This window comes from Chelonia mydas, chromosome 5 (genome assembly GCF_015237465.2).
Source record: "Chelonia mydas isolate rCheMyd1 chromosome 5, rCheMyd1.pri.v2, whole genome shotgun sequence".
NCBI lineage: Eukaryota > Metazoa > Chordata > Testudines > Cheloniidae > Chelonia > Chelonia mydas.
The window spans coordinates 64,098,980-64,126,611 of NC_051245.2; the positions used below are offsets into that span (position 1 = coordinate 64,098,980).

A 27,632-nucleotide genomic window follows, 5' to 3' on the forward strand; every position below is an offset into this window, starting at 1 on the left:
CGTGCCCATCTCCGCGGCGTCGGGTGCCTGTCCCCGGGCTCCGGGCGGGGGTCGTTGAGTCCCAGGGCCGCTCGGGGGCCGTTTACATCCGCGTGTGGCCGGCGCCACCCTAGGCGCTTCCCGCTTGTTCGTGCTGCAGCGCAGCCGGGGAGCGCCCGAGCAGCGATCCCCGGGGCAGGCACCTGGGCCCCGCTCTAGATGACCGCTTCCCCGCTGCCCAGCCCCAGCAGCGCCTTTCCTCCCCAGGGCTGTGGGGGCACAGGAGGTGCCCAGTGGCGCTGGTCTGCTCGCTCTCCCCGCCCACCCCCCCGTGCGGCTTCGCGTGTGTAGCATGAACAGACACCGTGGTGAAAGGCAGCGCTAGGGCTGCTTCCTAGGGACCAAGTGCTGATCTTAACCAGGGAGCTAGAGATTACTTCTGGAGGAGAAAGCGAACTCTTACTTTCACGAAACTCCCCTGAATCGGTAACCGCGTGTTTGAGGTGGGTGACCCTGGGCTTTGTTCCGTAAACATGATCACTCACAAGATGTCACGTCTTTATTCCTTAATTGTAGAGTCAGCCTGAGGACAGTGGAATGACAATACACTAGAGTGATGCACAGATTTACAGACTGAAACCCTTTAAAGACTATTGCATGAATGTGTTTGCAAAATCTTAGTTGAACTTATAAGAAATAAAATTAGACTAATAAAGATTCTTGGGCCACCAGGTGATTTTCTCCAAGTATGCAATCAGATAACTTGGATACAATCCTAACGTGTTATTGCAAAGAAACCGAAGTGAGCTGTAGCTCACGAAAGCTTATGCTCAAATAAATTGGTTAGTCTCTAAGGTGCCACAAGTACTCCTTTTCTTTTTGCGAATACAGACTAACACGGCTGTTACTCTGAAACCCGAATTTCCATTGGCTTTTCAGGACACTTCAGCATTTCCCAAACATATTCTGTCTATCATCTAGCAAATTAAACATATTTTCTTTCAAACATAGTAGGTATAATCATTAGGCTTGATGTCCCGCTCTCACCTACTTTGTGGTCAGCTGACTCCAGGTATGTCTATGCTACAGGGTCACAGCCATGGCACTGCAGTTGTACCACTGTAGCGTAGCCACTCCTGTGTTGCCAGAAGGGATTTTTCAAGTGAAGTAGATAATCTACCCCTCTAACAGACGGTAGCTAGGTCAACAGTCCACCTGGCTGCATCTAAAGTGGGGGTGAGGTTGTCCTAAATTTTTGTCCTATGAGACTGTTTTCCCAGCCCTGAGTGATGTAGCTTGGTTAACCTAAGTTTTAGGCTTAGACCAGACCTCGGAGAGAATTATCCATGGAACTTTCATCTTTGCTGCATTGGAGAGGTGCTCAAAGATAACTGTCCAGGTTTTGCAGCAACCAGCTGGAACCCCGTTTCAGAACAGTATTGTATAAATGAATTTATATGGAGCTCTATTGACATCAGTTTGCAATGTGATATGGTAACAAACAGGCCAATGCACCTTTTGAATGCGTACAGAGAAACATGGAGCAAGGAGGCAATGGTAGTCCTGGGTGTAATCATACCTCATAGTACTTTGGGTTTTGGGCGCCATATTATTAAAAAGATGCTCACAAAGAGGAACAGATTTAGAGAATATCAGTGGAAGATATTGGGGTTATAGAGATTGATTTGCAGAAAGAATAAAAGAGCTAAGCAAGGCTTGAATAATAGCTTAGGAGTCACTGAGTCTGAGGGTTTTGAAGGATGTAAAAACAAAAGATGAAGAAGAATTATTTATAGTAGTACAAGATGGGGTATATTTCTGTGTGGAGACAAAATTAAGGGGAAATCTCGGATAAATTTGGGAAAAACTTTGACCTTTCTCAAACTGAAATTGTTTACAAAGGGAAGTAATGTAAATTAGGCTGGACAAAACAATAGAAATATATTAGGGCTGTCAAGCAATTTAAAAAAATAATCTCAATTAATCGCGTGATTAAAAAAATTAATCTCGTGATTAATCGCACTGTTCATAGAATACTTTTTATTTAAATATTTTTGGATGTTTTCTACATTTTCAAATATATTGATTTCAGTTACAACACAAATATAAAGTGTACAGTACTCACTTTATTTTTATTACAAATATTTATGTGCACTGTAATAATCAAAAGAGAGAGTATTTTTCAATTCACCTCATACAAGTACTGTAATGCAATCTCTATCATTAAAGTTGAACTTACAAATGTAGAATTATGTACAAAAAATAACTGCATTCAAAAGCAAAACAATGTAAAACTTTAGAGCCTACAAGTCCACTCAGTCCTATTTCTTGTTCAGCCAGTCACTTAGACAAACAAATTTGTTTTCATTTGCAAGAGATAATGCTGCCCACTTCTTGTTTACAATGTCACCTGAGAGTTAGAACAGACATTTGCATGGCACTGTTGTAGCCGGCGTTGCATGTTATTTATATGCTAGAAGCGCTAAAGATTCATATGTCCCTTCATCTCTAACCACCATTCCAGAGAACATGAGTCCATGCTAGTGACGGGTTCTGCTCAAAAATTATCCAAAGCAGTGCAGACCGATGCATGTTCACTTTCATCTTCCGAGTCAGATGCCACCAGCAGAAGGTTGATTTTCTTTTTTGATGGTTTGGGTTCTGTAGTTTCCACGTTGGAGTCTTGCTCTTTTAAGACTTCTGAAAGCATGCGCCACGCTTCGTCCCTTTCAGACTTTGGAAGGCTCTTCCGATTCTTAAACCTTGGGTCGAGTGGTGTAACTATCTTTAGAAATCTTGCATTGTTACCTTCTTTGCGTTTTGTCAAATCTGCAGTGAAAGTGTTCTTAAAATTCACAGCATGCTGGGTCATCATCCGAGACTTCTATAATATGAAATATATGGCAGAATGTGGGTAAAAAAGAGCAGGAGACCTACTATTCTCCCTCAAGGAGTTCAGTGAAAATGTAATTAACGCATTTATTTTTTTAATGAGTGTCGTCAGCATGGAAGCATGTCCTCTGGAATGGTAGCCAAAGAATGAAGGGGCATACGAAAGTTTAGCATATCTGGCACATAAATACCTTGCAGTGCCAGCTACAGAAGTGCCATGTGCACGCCTGTTCTCACTTTCAGGTGACGTAAATAAGAAGCAGTTATCAGTATCTCCCGTAAATGTAAACAAATGTGTTTGTCTTAGCAGTTGGCTGAACAAGAAGTAGGACTGAGTGGACTTGTAGGCTGTAAAGTTTTACATTGTTTTGTTTTTGAGTGCAGTTATGTAACAAGCAAAATCTACATTTGTAAGTTACACTTTCATGATAAAGAGATTGCATTATGGTACTTGTAAGAGGTGAACTGAAAAATACTATTTGTTTCTCTTTTCACAGTGCAAATATTTGTAATAAAAATAATCAAAGTGAGCACTATACACTTTGTGTGTAGTAATTTAAATCAATATATTTGAAAATGTAGAAAAACATCCAAAATACTTAATTTCAATTGGTATTCTATTGCTTAACAGTGCAATTAAAACTGCAGTTAATTGCAATTAATTTTTTAAATCATGATTTTTTTTTTAGTTAATCACGTGAGTTAACTGCAATTAATTGACAGCCCTAAAATATATTATTGCCAGGAAGATGGGGCCGGATCAAGTTATACGTTTTTTCCATGTTGAACTTCTGAATCTGTGATGTGAAATATTTATTTTACACTCAATGGCATAGCGCTTCAAGAGGGACTTTCTCATATCAGTGGAATCATATAATGGATCAGGGCACGTGAACTTTTAAGGCTCTGTTTTCATGCCTTTTTAACCTTGATGCTTTTCAGTCTTTGTCTCATTCCAATGTGAATTTTTGAAATTTGAAAATAACTAGTTCAGCTGTCTGTTGCTATGAAAAATTGTTTCCTGCTTTTTAAAAAGGGATCTTTTATACACTTAATTTAAAAGCAGTGATTTGTTTTTAAAAGTCCAAACTTGTAGTGGGCATAACTTTCCTTGATGGCTGGTGTGTGTGATATGTTGGACAGATTGAGCTTATAAGTATATTTAGAGGTTAATGAATGTGAAGAGTATCTGCATTATGATTATGGTTTAGATATCTGCAATTTGTGCCAGACATCAGCTCATTGTAGTGTTTGGCAGCACAGCTGCTAATATCTTTGTATCTTGACCAGATTTCTTTTTGGACCCTAAGGCTGCCATGGCACCATGGTATGTACTCCATGAAAATTAGTTTTTTCGCCACATAGCAGTGATTAGCAGCCTTTCCACCCATTAAATGACTTGGGTCAGGATTGTTTTTGAACTAGTTAATGCATAGTGTTCACTCCTTTCAGTCATAAAGTACTGGCACCAAAAAATCCACATCTTATTTTTTCTTTAGAAACATTTCTGCATGAAGAATAGAGTTAATATCTTGCCTATTTTTGCATAATATGAAACTGCCTCATTGGAGGGGGGCGGAATACCTGAAAGAAGGATTGATTGTAGCAGATAAGTCTAAACAGGTGCATGTACCATTATTAGAGCCCTGCGCTGATACAAAATTTGGATCCGCGTACATCAGCAATCTGCAAAGATGATCTGCGGATATCTGCAGATATAAAGCGGGGATCTGCGGATTTGCAGGGCTCTAACCATAGTGTACACAATGGTTACACAGCGCACATAAGTAATCTCTTCCTAAATTTGAATGGTATTCACTGTCATGGCTTTTTTGTGGAGTACAAATACTTATGTACAATAGAACCTCAGAGTTATGAATACCTCAGGAATAGAGGTTGTTTGTAACCTGAAATATTCCTAATTCTGAACAAAACATTATGGTGATTCTTTCAAAAGTTTACAACTGAATATTGATTTAATATAGCTTTGAAACTTTACTATGCAGAAGAAAAATGCTGCATTTATGCACCTTAATAAAAATGAAACCAGCACAAAACCGTTTCCTGCCTTGTCAAATCTTTATTTAAATTTTCCCTTTATTTATTTAGTAGATTATATTTAACATGGTACTGTATTGTATTTGCTATTTTATTTTATGTCTCTGCTGCTGCCTAATTGTGTACTTCTAGTTCCAAATGAAGTCTGTGGTTGACTGGTCAGTTCATAACTCTGAGGTTCTACTGTATTTTAAAATAGGCATAAACAGGGAAGCACAGTATTTTTATTTACTTTGGTGTCTTATAATACCCTTTCGATCTGTTCTGCCACCTTGAGCGCATGTTTCTCTCAAGTCTCTTTGCTTTCTACGATACACATGGAATGCTCTCCTTGAGCTAATTTCTAATCCGACTTGACATTTCTCCTCAAGATCCACTTCTGCTGTGACACCTGTAATTAATAAGCCAAATACTGATGACTAGGTTGAGCCACAGATGGGGATAGCTGATTTTCATTTATAAAAGGTGAAAGAGGCATTCTAAGGATTTTTGAACCATCAGGTTGTGTAATAGTGTGATCTTTTTGCTGTTACTTCCCACTTCCTTCATTTTACACGTTTGTAAGCAAGACAAAATCTAATTTGAAAGTCTTTGTCTCCAAAACCGTCTTCCTGTGTTTGTGCAGCACTTAATACAGTAGGGCTGTGAACCAGACCATTGTTGCTGATGGAACCTTATTTTTGCATTCCTCCACTTTGAGGTTTTTTTGGTGTGCAGCCATATAGTAACCAAATATTTTCTTTTACAAACACAGAATAAACTATTTGTATTTAATGATTATTTACTCAGATTGCCTCCTAAATCACTGGAAGGATTTTGCTTAAAGCTTCCAAAATATGTTACCACTGGGAAGAGACCAAACATGGAAAACTTCAGCTCCAAAACTGAATATTTTAGGGAAAAAAAAAAAAAAAACTATAGTGAGAGCTACCAGTTGCCTTTCTAATAGAGAGTAGAAATCCTAGTGTATCTATCTCCATCCTCCCCACAGTGACTCCAAAAGCTCTGTTTTCCAGAAGCAAGCTTTATGGAGTGTAGGAGAGAACCATGGTCCACACAGCTTGGTGCGGTTCTGAGTCCAGAGTTCTGTTACTGCAATAGTTGCTGATTCATTGTTATCTAGAATGTTTTACTTAACCTCTCTGCACTTCAATTTTCCTATCTGAAATGATGGTAAGGTTACTATGAATACTACTTCTCTCATTCTAAATGAAAAGGGATGTGAAAGTGCTAAGTTATGACATGCATCTTGAACCTTTGGCTCCTCTCCTCTTGGCTGTAGATGCCAGTATGATGATTGCTGAAACATAGAATGGTCTGGTCTTGTATTTAATTTAGGGAATGGGAATATTAGGGGACAGTAAAGTTTATTTCCACAGTTTCTTGGCTTCAAATATGAGGATGTCTTCTTACAATGTTTTGATGCTTTAAAAATTTATATGTATTTTTCTTAAATCTACTTTGCCAAGGTGTGTCATGGCTGAGTGTTGATATGTGAAAGAGATCTTGGGATAACAGAAACATCTGTTTGGCTTAGTGTTTCCCCCTATCTTAAGAGGGGATCTGATGAATATTGCACTGTACTTCTTGATTAAAGAAGTAAAGCAGCTCCATAAACTAGTAGGGCTTGGCAGATTTGGTGTATTGGTAACTCGTGTTTCCCGTACAGTTCAGTTATGCCTGTCATGCCCTGGAAAGACAAATATATGTTATATGAATGTGACAGGTTCCCTGCGGGGTGCCACCTGAAACTGGGGAACCACTGAGCCCTCTGACCCACTGGCCTGGGCTCCCTCTCTCACTGTGCTGCTGTGACAAGCTGCAGACACGCTCCCGGTTTTACACTTCCACCAGCATACACATCCAGCTGCAGTTACATGCAGGCTCTCTGACCAGCCACTGCATGGGAACCAACAATAGAGAGGCTACAGCCAAAATAACCACCAGCTTCCCAGCCTAGGACCCCAGAGCGGTACTGTCCAGTCCTGGTCCAAACCCCAACCAGTATCAATTTATTATCCAGTTCACCACCGCCTCAGTGTGGAGAGGAAATGCAACAGCTTTTGCCCTTTGAGCTACGATTTCCCATGTACTTTACTCCAACTCACTGGTTTAGATAAAGCAAAAACAAGTTTATTAACTATAAAAGATAGTTTTTAAGTGATTATATGTGATCAAAGCAGATTACCTAGCAAATAGACAAAAACACAAACTTAAGCCTAAAATACTAGAAAGATAGAGTATAAATTAGCAAATTCTCACCCTGGCTGATGACACAAGCAGGCTGCAGATTCTTAAGGGACAAGCTGCATTGGCTTTACAGCTTGGAATCCCAGGTCTTTCACATACAGGCTAGAAATCCCTTTAGCCTGGGTCCAGCACTTCCCCTGGTTCAGTCTTTGTTCCTCGGGTGTTTCCAGGAGTCTTCTTGGGTGGAGAACAGCAAATGATGTCACTCCCTGCCTTATATAGCTTTAGCATATGGCGGGAACCCTTTTTTCAAAACTTGGTTCCCAGACCGGTTTGTGGAAAAATACTGACATCCCAAGATAGAGTCCAGAGACATGTTGTCTGGTCACATGCCCTTGCAGTGTTATAGCAGCCATTGCTTACAGGATGGCCAAAGTGTTCACAGGAAGGTTAAGTTCTTCTGTGGTCCATTGTCTTTGCTGATGGGCCATCAGCACCGTCTGACTGCTTCACTGTTGTACCAGAAAGGCTAGTTGTGGGCGTCACTCAGAATAAGCACGGCTCAAATACAGATACTTATTCAATATTCTTAACTTTAGATACAAAAACGGTACATGCATACAAATAGGATAGTCATATTCGGCAAATCATAACTTTTCCAATGACATCTCACATGACCTGTCTTGTATAAAATTCATCATAATTATGCCATGATTATATCATAATGTCACTGTGAAGAGTATGGGGTGCACTGTCACTGTGAAGTTTGATAGAGGAAAGCCATATTATATGTTTAAATTGTACAATTTTGCTGAGAAGATTTAAGAAAGCAGTATGATACTCCAGTCCAGAAACAGCCTGCTGGTACTCAAGTGTAGCTACAGGTTTTGTGTAACATTCTCATCTCAGGTGTGTGTTTAACTTAAGGTTAAATAGAATTTTGCTGTTTCTTATTGGAGTATATTTAGATTCTGTACGTTGTCCAGATGAGTTGTTGCTCATTTGTAGCATTTCTCTCTATAGTGTTGGCCGTGAATATCATTCTGTACCTCTCCTTTCTGATTGAGAATTAGAATGTAGCATTCATTGGGAGGGCACTGAGGAGATTACATTACAAGCACCAGTCTGCTGATGAAATACAGCGCTAATACAAGCATATTTATTTTAAATTGGATACATCTAGTTTAGTAGCTGAAAGACTTTAATTCACATACTTTGCTTTTTCACATTCCTATTTCCGTATCAAATTGTTGTGGGAAATTTTTTGGCTTGTATTCTCACTCTTTTCATTCTCTCTAGTTTGGGTCCTCTCTGCTTCAGTCAGATACAAGTGGGGAAGGGGACGTTGACTTCACTTTTCATTCAGAATATTTCCCCAGGGCCCAACAGGAAATTAGATTTAAACTGACTAGGCTTGTCTGTTTCAATATGGTGCTTCTGTGATTTCCCCCGTCCTTGCTCTTACATAGCTCTTTACTTTTTTTTCCTTAAGCACCATACAAAAAGTAATAGTTGCAATACTCTGTAAACAGAGTGGTTTTGAAAAAATCAGGATATCCACAATCAGTGTCCAGCATAGACCCTTGTTTCTAAATGACTGGGGAAAAAATGGCTTTAAGGAATGAAAGCGTTAACTTCTCAATAGAGTTCTTCCTAATATACAGTTTCCCTCTGTTAATGGCATTGTGAAATAATCTACAGCTCAGTGTAGATTGTTACACAGTTTGATGCAACAACAAGTCGTCTTTGACATCAGGTTGAGAAGAAACAGCACAGGCTTTACTAGGTATTTTGTTTGTTCGGTTGTGGCCCACAGGCTCTTGGAAACGAGTTCTTTATAGCCAACTTGTTGACTTCAGTTGCATATTAATTTAATTCCTCAACTAGTGTGTGTGAGATGTAAAAAGAAAAATTTTAGAGAAGTTTGTCAACTTTAAACATGTTGTGCTCACACAGTGTTTTATTGGTTGTGATTATTTCTGTAGCATTAAGCAAAGAGCTGCTATTTTACTATCTATGGAAGATGGGAATGAACTTTTTAATTTGCCTTTGAAAAGTACGTATCTACCAATGAGAGTTGAAGATTCTTGATTTGGGGGTTCTTGACCCATAATTTCTTGGCTATTCGTAGATGTTTGTGTGAATTTTCTATCACTTTTTTATAATAGTTATTGGATCTCATTTACTGGATTAAACTCATATAATTCTTTTTTGTATGCTGTAGTAAATTTTTCTAAGTTACTAATTCTGTATTGAAAATTCCTTTTTTTCATCAAAACTGCATATCAGAAATTCCTAAAATAAGTCTGCATGGCTGGAGGGGGTTGTCAGGGTTCCCTCCCCACTCTGAACTCTAGGGTACAGATGTGGGGACCCACATGAAAGCTTATTTCTACCAGCTTAGGGTAAAACTTCCCCAAGGCACAAACTTTTTCCCCTTGGGGGGTACGCTGCCACCACCAAGTGATTTAACAAAGAATCAGCGAAAGGACCACTTGGAGTTCCTATTTCCCCCAAGTCTTACACCTCCTTTCCTGGGGAGGCTTTAGAATAATATCCTAACCAATTGGTTACAAAGTGATCACAGACCCAAACCACTGGGTCTTAGGATCATAGAGAAATCAGTCAGGGTCTTAAAAGGAACAGAACTTGATTAGAAAGGAGAAAAAAAAATGGTAAAAGAAGCACCTCTGTGAAATGAGAATGGAAGATAATCTGACAGGCAGTCCGATTCAAAACACGGAGAATCCCTCTAGGCAAAACCTTAAGTTACAAAAAGACACAAAAACAGGAATACACATTCCCTCCAGCACAGCGAATTTCACAAGTCAAAACAAAAGCAAAATCTAATGCATTTTCTAGCTAGATTACTTACTAACTCTGTAGGAGTTGAATTGCTTGCTTTCTTGATCTGTCCCCGGGCAGAGGCATCACACTGACAGACAGACAAAGCCCCCGCCCCCCAGATTTGAAAGTATCTTGGCCCCTTATTGGTCAGGTGCTAGCTAGGTTACTTGAGCTTCTTAACCCTTTACAGGTAAGACGATTTTATAGCACTGTATACAGAAAGGTGGTTACCCTTCCCTTTATATTTATGACAGAGGTTAGTAGTAGGATAGACATTTTTTAGTTCTTTTGAAAGATCCTATCCATGTAATTAATGTCTGGCAGATGTTTGACACATCTCGGGCACTATTTTAGTGTGTTAAACATTTCTGTAATGTTGGTATGGGAAGATTAATATCAAAGTGGCACAATCAGTATTTAATTACTTGAAATGGATCAGAGCTCTTAAAATGTCAGATCTATTCTTAAAATTGTGGTAAACTAGTGGGGAATGTACACCACTTTCTGTGTTTCTAATGTGTCTTATTACCATGTAAGATATATGGAACTTTACAACTAGTAAAGCATTGAATGTGCCCTGGATGGTAATATTTTCATAACCTTTTTTGTTCACTCTGTTTTGTCCCTCTTTCCATCTTGCCTGCCTTCCTCCCCTTGCAAATTTTTCTGATTGTGTGGATTTGAGAAGATGCTTTTACTGGGGGGTAGGCCTTATTAAAGGTGTAATATTTGCATTTCAATCTGTCTTTGGTTTGATCCCCTATAGTAAGAGGTTCCGCATCCGTAATTCTGGCACTTAAAATAGTCCCTTAAACCTGAGAGCCTTATCCTGAGTTGTTCTAGTTGAAGCTTCCCTATGGAGTACAGTCCTCCTGAGAGCGAAGTCATGACTTTATCCAAGCTCTACATATTGTACTGCTCGGCTCCCTCATTTGGCTCCACATCAGCAGCAACCTAACAAACCTTATCTTTAGTCTTCTGTTACATCATCAACTATGTTGCAAAACTAGAATTTTTAGTCAAATAAAACTCCATTCATAGCAGTGGGAAAGAAATCATTGCATGTGGCAGATGAGGAAAGTGAAGTGGTAAGGAGAAACATTTTATTTTCAGGCTTTTAAGAAGCTTTTGGAAACATATTAGCTTAAGCAAACATAATTGTCAGCTTCTTTCTGAGTAGAGGAGTAAATAAAGTTCCAAAGGCAAAAACCTATAGTTGTATAATACTGACTGCTTTTAAATGCTGTCAAATGCCTGGGTTTGGTCAGTGTGTCTACCCTTGTTTTAATTGTGTTATCAATAAGTTACTGCACTAAGAATCTGATGTGCTCTGTACATGTGCTTTATTACACTGTGAAGCTGGCTTTTTTCAGACCACAGAACATGTTTGACAGTAAGTGTCAAATATTTCTAAACTTGGTTCTTGACAATGGCATAGTTGTCCCAGTGAATAGTATGCATCTTGAATACAATTTTTGACAACTTACAGAGGGTATCTAAATAACATACTTCATTAATACTGTTCTGTTGTTGTTCTCGCCTGCATGGATAATTTAGGCTGAAATGACCTGTAAATAGCAACAGGTGAATTTCAGTCTTCAGAATTTGGATAGATCCCTTAATTGCTACATACAGTTGCAGTCTCTGCTTTAGTTCCTGACCACTCGAGTTGTACATCTCTTTTTTTTCCGCGGAATTTGAATGGGAGAGAACTGAAGGAAACTCTTAAGTCTGACCAACTTCCCTCTGATTAGAACTGAAACCAGATGATGGATACCTGCTTTTAAAAGCAAACTAAATCAAATTCCCCTAATTATTAAGGGTATATGACTTTTGTAAAAGTCAGAAGTTTTAATTCCAAAATGTAAGTGAAATTACGTTTTGACAATAATGGTGTAATTTTTGATTTAGGAAGTATTTGTGTAGGTAACATACTTTACCAACAATGCTTAGCCATTACTAGGAATATGATACAGCCCTTCATGAGAGAGAACAAAAGGACATATATACTGTAATTTTAAATTTTTTTAAGTGATGGTTAACCCCCCGTAGAATGCAGTAGAGGTAATGTTACGTTACTTTCCTGTGTGTCCACACTAGCAAAATTAGTACCCCATCTCAGCAACCAACAGTAATGGCACAGATGCAACAGTACTTATCTTTTTGCGTAGGACCTTATGTGTTAGGTTTAATCAGGGTTTCATAAGAACAGTAAAATCCAGAGCCATTTCCACACGAGCACATGCACCTTTACTACTAATGGTGCAGCTGCTTTGTTTCTGCAAGTTGCTGAAATACTAACTTTTATGTAGGTGAATATGGTAAATCCCAAGTTGAATTCCTGTGGAGGTTTCTGGGAATAGGGAAAACTGCTGAAGGGAAGTGGATTTGAATCAGGAAGATTCGGTTTTACATTGGATTATAATTCCTATTTTGGAGTACATTTGGAGAAGAGGGAGGTGGCATTGTATTCCAAAACTGCTATGGCGCTTCACTGAAGTAGAAAACTTAAGAGGTTTGATTTGGCTGTTTTATTGCTGAATGTTTGAAGGTCTATATCACTAGAACACACATCCCTAGTTTGGGTAGGATTAAGTTTGCGTATATGTATTTTATTTCTGGTTTTGATTTATTAGTTTGCTGTGTTATTCCTGGTACATGCTTAGGTGTGAAATAGTTTGGTATGCTACTGCTATGCATGGTCAAGAAATGAACTAAGGAGAGCATAAACAGGAAGTGCCAAGGCTTGTAACTTAAAGCAGGAAGTATGAACATGATGTGCATTCTGTTGACATTCCCTTTAAAGGAATTTTACCATTGCTAGGTATCTTCTGCAAAACCACAATTTTTCACTAGTACAGCTATTTACAGATTAAACTGTAAAACAGAATGCCTATTTGTCAGTCAAGGTATAAGGGGTACATACAGTCTAACTTGGTGCACCTTGAAAGCATACTGTCTTGAGGAACAGGAGAGAGTTGTTGAAGATTCTCGAAGGTCCACAGGAGATACCTCTTACCTTAAAGATCTAACTTGCTCCTCTCTGGGTGAGGAGGTGACAGCTGCTCCAGTAACACCTCCTGATGACTTCAAGTTCTTTCAGGAGTTACTGGGAAGGATAGAGAGCAGATAAATTGACACTCTCCATTCCAATCTGCCAGACAGATTGGCAATGCAAATAAATGGAGTCATAGAAGCCTGCAAAAGACCTATGGCAGACTTCAGCCTCTCTACTTCCAATGTGAAATGAGCAGAAGAAAAGATACCAAGTCACTCAAAAGGTACTTGAGTAGTTCTACTTGTATCCGACTCCTAGCTCCCTAGTGGTATCTGCAGCACAGGACAAATCCAAGCAGACAGGACCACCTAAAACCACACTCCTGAGGACAAAGATCCCTAGAGATTTGACCTCTTAGGTAGAAGGACCTACACTCGGGCATCTCTTCAACTACAGACAATCAACTCTCAAACCCTATTTGCTAAATACGACTATGTAGCATGGGACAGAGTATAACTGTTCATTGAGCTCCCCTAGGAGGCTAGGGCTGACCTGATAGCCATTGTTTAAGAGGAACAATTAGTAGCCAGAACTCGGCTCCAAGTGACCTAGGTGTTCCATGGCCATAGATATCACCATGAGAAGGGCATCTTTATTACAATCCTCAAGGATTCTCAGAAGTCCAAATGACTAAAGAAGATCTCCTCTTCGAAAGTCCAGATCTATTGAGCTCATGCATGGATGAGTTCTTGCATATTGTAAATACTCTAGAGCTGCTCTGATGTTATGCTTAGAAGAAGCAAATGGAATCTTTTTAAAGGGGATAAAGCAATAGGCTGCGTTTATGAAATTTAAGCATTGAAATCAGCATGTTTCCGTATGCATGCACATCTAAAGGTTCAGGAGCTGGATCTTATAGTTACCAGTCCTTAGTGTTGCTCTGTCATTTCCAGTGGCCAGCTGAAACTGCACACGAGGGAGGGGGAGCTGGGCTCTGTCAAACGCGTTTGAAGCTCCGATGTTGATGCAGAACGAACCCAAAGTCCCATGGCAATACGCCTTTCTTTTATAGTGATAAGTCCCCATACAAGTCTATGGACCTTGCTGTGTCACACCAGAGCTGTCAATCATGAGGTATTCAACGTTGCTCTGTTGAGCATTATTCTGAGTTGTTACTAGGAGGATCCACAGCTGTTTCTTATCTGTCCCTTTGGCTCAACTGCTTTTCTCGTCCTTGGGGTGTATGCTTTGCTTTAGGGTGGTCGATCTGCCATCCAGGTGATTGATGATAAAGTTGGTGCCTCTTGACTCCTCCACTCCCTTCCTGACCATCCGGCCCAGTCATCCTTTCTCAGTTAATCACCATACATTCTTCACTCACATCAAACAGTAAATAAGGCAATTACAGCCGTAAAACTTCTATCCTTCTGAGAGCAAATGTTAACACAATCAGCAAAGAATAAACTCAGAACAATTTCTTCTTACTAATTCAAGGCTACAATTTCTTCTTGCTAATTCAAAGCTAGCAAAATGGAGTATAAGGCAAAATAAGCAAAATGGAGTACACTTGTACTTGAGACAGTTTCTTCCCATTAGGCTTTTGGTCTACACTGAGATCCCTGGATGTCTGTATACCTGCTCCCAGGAGAAGACCTCTAAGATAACAGGGACAGTTCAGAAAGTTTCCTCCTATCAGCAATAGTGCTTTATAGACTATCGCCACCTCCCCTTTGAACTCGTATCTAAGTGCTTTCTTCACCATCTCACTCTTAAGTCTTCCTGGTGGCCATCACCTCAGCCAGAAACATTAGTGAGATTCAGGCCCATATAGACACTTTTCCCGGGATAAGATGATGTCTGGGTGTAGGCTTTTTGTGTGTGTTTGGGTTTTTTTCCATTTAAACTATCAGCTTCCTGTTTTCTTCTCCAAAGCACCCTGAAATCTGTGAGGAAGTACTTTTATATGTTTTCAGAGTTTGTTTCTTTATTACTTTGACAGGACAAAGTCATTCAAGAAATCACCCTGTTTTTGGCATTGGGGAAGGGTGTGCAAGGTCACGCCAACTCATCCCAGAGATTATTGTTCAGCTCAGTGCATTACAGTCTGTTACCAACTGGTAGAAACGCCCTTTCCATCAGGAACTGAGGCCCATTCAACTACAGCCGAGACTACCTCTTTAACGTGCCTAAAATATTTGTGTATCTGAGACGTGCAGAGCAGCTATTTGGCACTCAGCCCACATCTTTATCAAACATTATACCCTGGGTTTGGTGATGTGAGCGGTTCTTAGTTAGCTGTAGTTAAGACACAGTACCCACCTCCTGTTAATTTGGAACTGCTAGCTAGTCTCCATAAGAGGGATCCACATAAAGACTCAGAGAAAGAACAGTTGCTTACCTTACAAGTAATTGTGATTCTTTGTTTTGTCTGTGTGGATCTCAAAAGCTACGGATTACAACAGGGGATTGATCATCTGGGCTCTTTGGTTCTATAGACAACTGTTTTGGCAAAGTTACTTTGCTGTGCTTCAGATTTCTGCTTAAATGGGCATAATATATGTCTTCATCATAAAAGCATTGAGTCTTTATGTTTATAAACCGCTTTGATACTGAAATGAAAGTCACTGTAAATGTTTAAGTTTGTGTTTATCTATTTAGTGTAGAAGTAGCATTTATTTTGCAGTCTTTTTTTTTAAATGGGCTGGAAAAAATCATGCTGTCAAGTAGAAATATAATTGTTTCTCTGCTACTGCAGAATTTTATTTGAAGGTAGGTCTATTTGCAGAACTTAACTGGCTTTAAAATCTCTAATCATGGTGATTCCCTTTAATTTTTGGCTAATTTTGTCAAACACCTTTCTTTTTGTCTTTGTTAGTTGCATAATGTGATCAGAAAACTGTGTAGTATAAAAGTAGCTGAAGTCAAGAATGGGAGTTAAATTTCTGAACTTCTAAAGAGGATTTTGTTCACTTCTCTAACAAAGGCAGAGGTAAAAAATATTTTCTGCACTTCATCTTTTTCAATCACCCTTCCTGATGGAAAAAAATCTGCTTTTGACTAATATTTTCCTTTGTTTCATGATTGATTCCTGTGGATCAATGATTAAACTGTGAATCAGTCTCAGAAATAACCTTTTCCCCTAAAATACACATTTATTTAAGACTACTTTTAGTCTGTCTTGGAATTTTTAATTATTTTGGCACTTTTTCCTGACCATTTGTGTATTTTTTGCGCCAGATGATAAGTTTGAAAATTGTGATATAAAACAATGGTTCCATGAAATGTAACTTTTTTCAGGAATTGTTTGTTCTTTCTTTTAGGGTAAAAGATTGCCCTCTCAGAGAAACTTAACCTATGGGGTTTTGTTGGAGCAACAACTCAATGAACTGATGATAGCAGTTAAAGTGCATTTGGCAGCGGACTTTGTCACAGTAACAAGTGACTGCAAGAAGTGACAAACTGCAAAGGATTTGTATGTTCCCTGGCTACGGAGAATATGCACAGTATCTCAGCTATTGGAGTGCCTGCAGTTTCAACATAGATCAGTTTAGTGCTTGTAAAGATGTCGGTTAGCGCAACAGAGAGTGACCCTCCTAGGTTCTTTGTGGGTGGCGAAGATGGAGATGAATTATTGGATTCATCCAGATCTGTCAACTTCGATCATTTCTATGACCATGCAGAAGAGGAGGATGAAGAGTATGATTCTGTAAGTACTGTAGGAAAGTGTCTGTCTTTATTTTTTTTTTTAAGGTATAGTTAATGGCATTACTTGAAAATACTAAACGCTGAGAAATATTGTTCTCAGAATTTACGGGTACTGTGATCATAATATGCATTAGGAGTTTGATTCTGTTAGTTGCTGAGGCATTAGACTCAACCCAGCAAAATATTTGAGCACATGCTTAACTTAAATCATGAGTAGTCTACTAAATTCAAAGTTAAGCATGTGCTTAAGTGCTTTGGTCCGTTGGAGCCAGGTAGCTCAGAATCTTGCAGGACTGAGTCCTTTGTGCAACATGTAGAAATAAAGGCATCAATAAAAATAACATGACTTTATGGTCTACTAGCATATTTGTAGCTACTTTCTGTTGCTGCTACAGGACTCTTATTAGGTCTTCATCAGTGTAGTATACAAGTACCTACTCAGATTACTTTAAAAAGATGGGGTCTTAATGGCTGCTGTTGGTAAGTCAAGATATTAACCGAGAGAGAAAAATATTTTTATAAAAATACTTCAATTTAGAAAATCACTGATTAAGGTCCTTGTTTCAGCTTTAATATGAAATCATGTTATATGAAGAAAGTCACATGCTAATAACTTCTAAAAAAAATTCTGAATATTTTTTTCCCTTGTACGTTGCTTCAGAGGTCACATATGTGCAATTTTCTGGTGCTGCAAGTTTGTCCATAAGCAAGTACTCAGCCTCTGAAATCTTGCAATTTAATTTACATTGTACTGTACTGTGCTTCTAAAGCAGTGATCTAAAAGTGATACTTGGGTGATCATATGGTCACTCATGATTATCATGGTAGGGTAGTGGATGGAAAATAAGTAAGATTTTTTTCATTCCCTCAATTATTCCTCATTTTCCAGTAATTGACAGCCACCTTTTCACTCTCCTGTTGTTTATTACACTGGTCTCTAGAAACTCACACAAGGAAGTAGGTTTATTTTATTTTTATTTATTTAAAGCATACCATAGATGGTCTTTCAGAAGGTTCTGAGCTTGGAGTTACAGTTGGTGTATTTGCTAACATCTTAGCTTGACTGATATAGCAGTTCTTGCTTTGCAGTCCATCTAAATTATTATGCTATAACTCTTTAAAACTACAGTTCATAGCTCAGCCTTTGCTTCAAAATAATACTAGCAGATGCATAACTTCTGACTTCTACAGGAAGTGGTCACTAGACTACATTTTCATTGATTGTGGGCATGTTTGCTTATAAGCTAAGCACAATAAACTGTTAATGAATCATAAGGCTGCACAGTTAAAATCAATTTGGAAATGCAAACTAAGCATCCAGTAGCATTTGATAACTTGGACTGTATTGGCTTTTCATATATTTGTGGTATACATTAAGAAAAAGTTGTACACTACACATTTAAATAAATCCACTTAAAATCGTCACATTTTCTTATCTCTAAAAAATTTGCTTTCCTCTTTTGCTGTTTGAAAGATCCACTGAAAAAAGGAGAAACCAATATAAAGAGAGAGTGTGAAACTGTCTATACAGGAAGTGTTGTGACATGCACAAAGTAAACAGGAAAACTAGAGATTTTTCTCTAATCTGTTACAATAATCCTACTTTACTTCTAACAATAGTGTGTAATAAAATAAAAGGAGGTTTGGGGCTTCTAGGTATGTCTAAATTATTTACATTAATTTCCAAGGGATTCTTCTGCATAATCTCATTGGGTTTTGACATTCACAGCTCAGTTTTTGATTCTCTCAAATTTGTGCCTGAGAAAAGGACCCATAACAATATTCATAAGTGTGCGGTAGTGCACCTGAACTGGTAAAGAATTACTGCAGCGCTAGCACTGCTGACAATTTGTCAGGTCATTCTTCACGTGGCAATAGTAAGGCAAATTGTCAAACACTGTTTTTTCTGAACATCTAATATTGCAAATTGCTAGATGATGGTTTAAAAGTAAAATCTACAAATGTTGGACTGAAATATAACATCCCTGTTAATTGACTAGTAAAGCACTTATTGTACGCTGGGAATACTTAATCACTTTCACTACCACCACAAACAAAAAAAACCCCAAACCACTAACTCTTAACTTTATTTTTTGTGTTAGCCACCAGAAAGGCTGATTGTGGTTGGGATATGTTCCATGGCAAAGAAATCCAAGTCCAAACCAATGAACGAAATTCTGGAACGCCTCTCCATGTTTAAGTACATCACAGTGGTAATATTTGAAGAGGATGTCATTTTGAATGAACCTGTAGAAAACTGGCCTTTATGTGACTGTCTCATTTCTTTTCATTCTAAAGGTAAAGCTTTTCAAGTAGTAACATGAACCTCTAACTTCATTTTAGACTTCTTTTTAAAATTCTTTTATTTGAATATTTAGCCGAATTACAAGTTTCTAGGGCTTTTTTGGGGGGGTATTTGAAAAATATTAACATCACAATTACAATATTTTAAACCCAGCTTTTAGTATTTCCGCTATTACAGTATTTAAATATTACTGTATTAAATTGTTTGGGATCATCTAGTCTGGTGTGGCTTTTGAAACCTAATGGCTGACCTTGCAAATAACATTTACTTATGAAGCTATCAGATGTACTTATTCACCTCAGCCCAGTAAGCACAGGACCATTCTCACTTAAAGAAATACTTCTGTACATCTCTTGAGGAATCTTGCTCTATAAACAACTTTCATTTTGGATAGTCACATCCCTCTACCTCTCCCCTCTGTATACTGGCAAAATACCAAATTATTGAGTGCCTGGAGACGTAAAACATAGTTTTCTAATGGCTGGAACAAAAGGGCAAGGAGCCAGAGGAAAAGAGTTTTCTGGTAGTCTAACTTGATTTACTGGGTTACTAGACTACTCTGACTTTTGTGCTTAGGTCAATTCAGCTATAGATCACACTGATTTAAAACAAAAATAAAAAAACCTCTACTCATTCAGGTCATATGTATAATATTGAAATTGGGTTGTTTTTTTTAGCCAAATACTTAAACATGATACTAGTAAGTTAATATATATTCCTTAATAAACCTTATTTAGGATTTCCACTGGACAAAGCAGTTGCCTATGCAAAACTCAGGAATCCGTTTGTAATCAATGACTTGAATATGCAGTATCGCATACAAGATAGGTAAGTAATAACTACAAATCAGATATAAACCACTTCAGCTCTATTTTGCTGAAAATCAGCAAATAAAATAAGTATTTAAGACTGTGAAATACTGGAGATATGTAATATCTTGGGATTGTCATCACAATGACAACACCAATATGTGCATCATTCTAGAGTAGTCATCATTTGACAGTATCTCAGAAATGTGTGTGTGTGTGTGTATATATATATACATATTCTTATGTTCTTACATACATGTAGAAGACAATAAATTACAAAACAAATGACTAGTAAATAATAAATAGGTGTATCTTGTTGACCGTAATCTGGTATTGGACTGTACTTCCTTTGATCAATACTTTAGAATTATTTATCGCTTTATGTTGCAGTATCTCTTAGAGACCTGGTCTAGGTCAGGACCTCATAGTGCTAGGTTCTGTACAAACATATAGTAAATGACAACTCCTGCCTCAAATTGTTTACAGTCTGAAAGTAAATCTAGAATGGAGTAAGGGCGGTGCCTTTCTCAGTTTGGAAAGATTTAGCGTATAGTGGGTACTACTGCGGTCAAAATAGTTATTGCAAGTTATCTCGCTTAGGTATGTCCCTACTGTCCTTCCCTTACCCACACCAGTTGAGTCTGTGAAGCAAGCAATGAGATCCTGATGAGTTTTTAAAATTAATTAAATGCATTTAATTTTTTTTACTTTCAACTTTGTTCTGTGTAATTGAGCTATAGCTCACGAAAGCTTATGCTCAAATAAATTGGTTAGTCTCTAAGGTGCCACGTTACTCTGAAACCAGTCTCAAAGTATTATTCCATGAGCATTTCACTTTGTCGTTGCACAAGACACTTAGTGACAAACATTGAAAGATATTAGCAAGGGTCGGGGCCAGACCACGCGTTTCCCAGAAGCCGCAGCATGGCCCCCCTCTGGCTCCTATGTACTCCAATGGGAGCTGCAGGGGCGCTGCCTGCAGATGAGGCAGCGTGCAGATCTGCCCTAACGTGCATAGGAGCCAGAGAAGGGACATGCCACTGCTTCCTGGAGCCACTTGAGGTAAGAGCCGCTCGGAGCCTGCACCCCCTGAGTCTCTCCCCATGCCCCAACCCCTTGTCCCAGCCCTGATCCTCCTCCTGCTCTCCAGACCCCTCGATCCCAGCTTGGAGCACCCTCCTGCACCCCAAACCTCTCATATTCAGCCCCACCCCACAGCCTGCACCCCCAGCCAGAACCTGCACCTCTTCCCGCATCCCTGCCCCAGTCCTGATCTCCCTGCAGCCCTCCGAAGCCCTCTGTCTCAGCCCAGAGCATTCTCCTACACTCCAAACTCCTCATCCCCAGCCCCACCCCATAGCTCGCACTCCAACCCCAATTTTGTGAGCATTCATGGCCCATCATACGATTTCTATTTCCCGATGTGGCCCTCAGGCCAAAAAGTTTGCCCACCCCTGTATTAAACAGATGAGTCTTACTGAAATGCACAGAGAAGTTAGCTATGTCCCAAAAAGTCAGGTGTTACAGTTCATATACTATTTGTTATACTTACGTACAACATTATTTGTCGAGTTCATGTGATTTATTTGCTAAGTTTTTATCTAAAAAATTTATACAAAGCAAAAGCCTGTTCAGATGTTAGTGTTCCGAGTCTCCATTGTCATCCAAAGTATCTTCTCTGTCTGCATCACGAGCTGGAGAAGAGTTCTGGGTAGCTCAAAAGCTTGTCTCTTTCACCAACAGAAATTGGTCCAATTAAAGATATTATCTGACCCACCTTTTCTCTCTCCATCATGAAAAGCAAATATTAAAAAATGAATAGTATAGAAACACTGGAGCCTTTTGTACAGTTAAAAAAAAAAAAAAGTAAAATTTCAAACACAACAGTAGTTGCAACAATGCACAAGCATTTCAACAAATTTGGAATTGCACTTGCATTGAATAAGTCTCTCCGTACTCTGCTGTTCCAGTCTTGTGACAAGCTAAAAATGTTGGCGTTGCAATTTGCACTGGTTCAGTGACATTGGTGTGAAGTGCAACTGTCTAAATAGACATCCCTTAAAGCACTGTGTACGTGAACAGAGTACCATGATAGTTATTATATAAAGTAAGCTTTGTGTTTCATGGACTATAAAATGTAAATATTGTTCGAACTTTGTCGCTTTGGTTGGATAACTTTTGTGCTCTTCTTTTAGGAGAGAAGTGTATAGCATCCTCAAAGCTGAAGGCATTTTACTTCCTCGTTATGCAATTCTGAACCGTGATCCAAACAATCCCAAAGGTAACAGATTTTCTTAACTTTCTTATTAAGGTTCTATTTTTACAACTTGGAGTATTTTGTTAAACATTTTGAATAGTAACCTTTAACTTACTGAACCCTCTGCTTGCCTGCACCCACTTCTGTGCCCCTTGCCTTTAATTCAGTCAATGACTTCCTGCTCATTGCAAGGGGGAAGGAGATGGGGAGGAGCAGATGCTTACAGCAAAAGTTCCCTACAAAATGTAGTTTGTAACTTTGCTATGGAGATGCTTCTAACTTTTGGACTTGCCATGGTCCATCAGAAGCAGTCCCATCCTGAATAACTTTACCAGTCTGCCTGGCTGGTCTCCCTCTGCCCAGTATAATGAGACCACAGAAGGCACAGGATACTGGGAGACAGTAGGAGGACCTAATATTTTGAGCTGGCTGAGGGCTGTCGTTCTGAAGCATGCTAGGGATGAATTGGTACCAAGGAGCCTACACAGACAATGTGTTAACGCGTCAACAGACTTACAACAAAGATGTTGCTCCTGGGCTAAAAGGGTCAACATCAACAGTTATGGCAAATATGCAAATAACTTCATAATGAAACCAGGCTGTCCAAGCTTCTATTGATCTAACTAAGGTATCTGAATGCTACACAGTCTAATGTATTTATACTCACAACACACCTGTAAGGCAGGGAAGTGCTACTATTTATTTTTTACAGGTGGGAATTGAAGTACAGAGACTGTATTTAATTAAATAAATACTGCTGGGAATTTTGTGATTAAGAGGCACTTAGTTTCCCAGATATAGATAGGATGACAAATGCCACAATACGAGTAATAGGGCCTAGATTTTCCTTAATGTGATAGCTGACAGATTTCGACACCAAATAGTCACTAAACCAACAAGAGGTGATGCCATTTTAGATTTTGTATTGATGGATAGTTGAGGACCTCATGGAAGAACTCGTGGTTGGAGACAACCTTGGTTTGAGGGATCATGAACTAATTCAGTTTAAACCAAATGGAAGGAGAAACAACAATAGGTCTGCAACTACGGTCCTTGATTTCAAATGGGAAAACTTTTAAAAATTAAGAGAATTAGGGAAGTGGATTGGACTGGACTGGAGAACTCAAGGATCTGAATGTGGAGGAGGCTTGGAATTACTTTAAATCAAGGTTGCAAAAGCTATCGGAAGCCTGCATCCCAAGCAAGGACAAAAAATTCATGGGGAGAGGTTGCAGAGCAAACTGGATGAGCAAGCATCTCAAACAGTTGATAGAAAGCAGAAAGCCTACAAGGAATGGAAGATGGGATGAATTAGCAAGGAAAGCTACCTCTTGGAGATCAGAAAGTGTAACTGTCTGGCTGGTGGTTCTTGCTGACATGCTCTGGGTCCAACTGATCACCATATTTGGGGTTGGGAGGGAATTTTCTCCCTGGGTTAAACTGGCACAGATTTTGGGTGGGTTTTTTTGTTTTGTTTTGTTTTTGGTTTATTTTTGCCTTCCTCTGCAGCATGGGTCACTTGCAGGTTTAAAGTATAGTAAATGGATTTTCTGTAACTTGAAGTCTTTAAATCATGATTTGAGGACTTCCGTAACTCAGCCAGATATTAGGGGTCTATTATAGGAGAGGGTGGGTGAGGTTCTATGCCTGCAGTATGCAGGAGGTCAGACTAGATGATTTTGATGGTTCTTTCTGTCCTTAAAGTCTGAGTCCTTGAGAGGCAGTCTTGAAAATTCACTCTGCTTAAGATTCTTGCGTTGGAATCCAATTTATATATTGTTTGGTTTTTTAAAAAAACCAGAAGTTTCTTCCTCACTAGAAGTGCAAATCTCAGTGCATCCTTAACTGCGTATCGGCCTACTGATGATTCCCTAATACTTAAAAAAAAAAAAAAAAAAAGTATCAAATTTTAGTTTTTATGTAAATCTTGTAAGATGTTATAGCTAAAACTGAGAGAGAATCCACAAAAAAGGGTTTGGGGAACTTTGGGATTGAGGGAAATTCCACAGTTGTGTTCCCTGAATATAACTAATTTCCTCTTTTGTGGGGGGGGAGAGGGGGGGAGTTGAATGGTCTGTCATAAAAACTATGAAGTTTTGAAGGCAAGCTGAGAGCATAGGTCAGAATTTTCCAAAATTATCGGTAATTTTAAAGTAAAACATTAAGTGCCTCAATCACTTTCAGTTGATTTTCAGTAAAGTATAAATCATTTTTGAAAATAGGGCTTGGGCTCATAAGTTAATGAGGCATTTTTGGAAAATTGTACCCATTGGTACCTCAAAATTTGGAAGCTTAACTTGACTCCTGTTAGAGACCTGAATTTCAAAAAGTTCCGAGTACCCCAGATTAGAAACTGTTAAAATAATACAATGGGACAATCGAACTTCAGACTTGGTGTAACAAAATATAACACAGCTAGACAGACAGGAGTTAGAGCATTAAGATAACCCGGCAAAAGCTAGTGGAAAGTATAATTTTTTTCTTAATGTTGTGTGTGTGTATATAGGCTCAGTATTTCATGTCACTGCAATAGAAAGTCATAAAAGGATTTGAATGAGGAGAGACTATGGCCTGGTATCTTACCTCAGGAAAGGCATTTCACATATAAGGGCAGCTTGAAAGAAAATGGGATATTTGAAGTGGACTAATGGATATTGAGACTGGTATCACTAAGATGGTTTGGCAGGAAGGCTATTAGAGACCCATTTTTGGAGAAATGGATGTCCCTTGCCTACTAGGTCTTAATCACATTTATAGTAGAGACATTGAACCTGGATCCTTCTAATATATATGGACAAATATTCTCACACCTGATGTTGCCAGGAGAGGGAAGAAGGAATGAAGATGTAAATATAGCTGTGATAGCCATAAATGAAACAATCTTTCTTCAAGAATAATTCATAAAGTCACTTACTTACATCATCCATTTAACTATTGAAGTCTCTTGGTGGCCCCCCTTTTTATTGTGTATTGCATTTGAGTCCAGTACAGGCACTCACTTTCATCAGATTCTAGCTCTTGTATCATAAATCTTTTAAAATACAAACCACAGCCAGGAAATTGCACACGGCCTGCTTAAGCAAATATTGTAGCTGGCTGGACTTTGTGCAATAGGCAACTTGAAAAAAGTGAACTCAATTCAGTTAGAAATTGCAATACAAGGTACTGAAAGTTTGCCAAGTGTTTCTGTATCCATTATGATGCAGTCTTACAGTTTATTCCGTTAATAAATACTTAGTTTCAGAGATTTTAAGATTTTAGTATTTTTAATTTCATTGGTGGTAGAATTGTAGCATGCTATATAAGTTATCTCAAAAATCTGAATTTCTATCTAAGGGTTAGTTTTAATTTAATATATGGCAGTGAACATGGTTGGTTTGAGATGATTAATCAGACACTTTGGGACAGGTCATTCTTAAAAATTGTACAATATTTGAAACGGAACAGAATTATTTCTTGAGGTTATGTACAAGGATATGCATCTTCTTGAAGTAAGAGGGTGAGGGGAGAGATGCTAAGGTGAAGAAAACATTGATATGCCAAGGCTGGCTCTGCCCAGTGTGGAAGGATGTGACAATGATGGCTCCTTTCCCTGTTCTGTAATACCAAGGGGATTGTTATGAGCAGGTGTTGCAGCATAGAGGCTGGCGCTCTCTCTCCCTGAAATTGAGGGACTGAGGCAAGCAGAGTGGATTAAAAAAAGATCAGTGATTTAAAAATCTTTTTAATAGCATTTTTTATTAAAATACAATAGTTTTCTTTTAAAACTTTTCAATTAAATTTGAAACTATCATAACTCACATTAAGAATGAAACTTGCTATAATTTATTAAAAAATCGTTAAAATACAATGAAAAAATCAGGCAATGCATGTTTGCCGCCAAAGTTTTAAAAGACAGACCAGTGAACTTGTGGAATTCGCTGGCTAAGCATGTGGAACCAGTGTTTGTTGAAGCCCTGGACTAGACTTTGGTAGCAGTAGCTTTTTCTGCAGGCGCAGAGAATATTTTCTTTATTCAGTTTATTTAACTAGTTGAGTTCAGCGACTAGTTAATCAAATGTTGAGAATCCGATTGGGAGCTGAAAAAGTAGGAAAGCTTATTTTTCTCTTCCACTATATGAATAAAAATGAGGTTTAGAGGATGAGATCTATTAGTTCTAAAATCTGGAAGGACATGGTTACCAGAAACAATCAGTTCAGTTCACTAACTATTGGTAATACATCCTTTTTTTAAAAACAGATCAGTTTTAAATGTAAAACATGTTTTGAAAAACTCATTCTTCTTATGTATCATGCACATTTAAGGTAGTTTTATTTAACAAATAAACAATTTTAAAATGCTAGTTTTATACCTTTTTAATTGAATTCAAGTTTCCATCCACAAATGACAAACCATGAATAGAAAATCAATCTAGTACATAAGAAATGTATCATTCACCATTTTCTGCCTTAATAAATGGATCAATTAAGCACCTGAATAAATGTATGTTCAATTATGTAATTGCTTAAATACATGTGTATAGGTAGCAAAAAGAAGTACCAAATTACACCAACCATTAGGAATTTGCCTTTCTTTAGGAAAATAATGTACAAAGGCAAAATGTGATTAAAATTGGTGTTTTAAATCAAAGTTTCATATATGCTCATTTAACTCATAATTAAATTGTTTTGATTTAAATCACTCCACCCAGGAAGCAGGGGTGGTAGAGATGCTGGTGTGTTCTTTCTCTGTGCCTAGATGGTGCTTGTAAGTCACTGTTGCACTGAGAAAGTACTTCCCAGTGACCCGCAGGGAAGAAACACAGATATTCCCCAGCCAAGGTGAGTTCCCTTCCTGCACCAATACGGATGGCAGAGAGCTGCTAAGTTATGGAGAGGAGGGTGATGAGCAGACAACAGTGCACCAAAGTTCACTGGTTAAGTGTTTTAGGGCTGGGCTGAGCCCAGCACTGATTGAATTGAATAGAGTAGAAGCCCATCCCCAGTTTGTAGCAGGGAGATTTTCTGGTGCCAAATCTGGGTCTGTTCTTAGTACTTCCTTCCTTGAATAACTGCTCCAAACATGATTTATAAGAACTTAAATTGGTGATTCCATTTCAATAGTTCAGTATTTTTCTTGTTTTAAACTGAAGACTAAAGATATTAATTAATTTTTTTGAAAGTGAGCAGTTGTGACTTTTATTGTATACTGTTACCACATGATATCGTCTTATGCTCATTTCTCCAGAATGCAATTTGATTGAAGGAGAAGACCAGGTGGAGGTGAATGGGGAAGTTTTCCAAAAGCCATTTGTAGAGAAGCCAGTGAGTGCCGAGGACCACAATGTATACATTTATTATCCAACATCTGCTGGCGGTGGAAGCCAAAGGCTTTTTCGAAAGGTGCGGAAATTCCACACTTAAATTATTTAAAAATGTTTTTGTACTGAATGATTGTAATCTTGGTTCTATTATAGTGACTTAAAAAAACCCGAAACCCCGAAATATCTTTGGAGAATCTGATGCAAATCTATACAAACCAGAATCAAAAGACCAAATTCTCTAGCAGAGGTATGGCCTTTGTACCACAGAAGTAGTATGAAAAGGGTCTGT

The 27,632-nt window shown here is 38.5% G+C and overlaps 1 protein-coding gene across 16 annotated transcripts in view; it reads left to right on the top strand.

Annotated features, from left to right (window-relative positions):
- The window catches only part of PPIP5K2 (diphosphoinositol pentakisphosphate kinase 2), a 101,712-nt gene that overhangs the window by 365 nt on the left and 73,715 nt on the right, over positions 1-27,632 (top strand). For 11 of the 16 annotated variants that reach the window (XR_006290872.1, XM_037903322.2, XM_043546558.1 and 8 more), the window contains exons 2-6: positions 16,285-16,670; positions 18,772-18,967; positions 19,712-19,802; positions 21,979-22,064; positions 27,268-27,422. Coding sequence is in view for 15 of the 16 variants with exons in the window: in XM_037903322.2 (XP_037759250.1) it covers positions 16,527-16,670; positions 18,772-18,967; positions 19,712-19,802; positions 21,979-22,064; positions 27,268-27,422 (672 nt within the window). In the remaining variant the exon portion in view is untranslated. Of the gene's footprint in view, positions 1-464; positions 483-15,839; positions 15,954-16,284; positions 16,671-18,771; positions 18,968-19,711; positions 19,803-21,978; positions 22,065-27,267; positions 27,423-27,632 lie in introns of those variants that run through there. The other 5 variants (XM_037903323.2, XM_043546556.1, XM_043546554.1 and 2 more) reach the window with 2 other exon arrangements.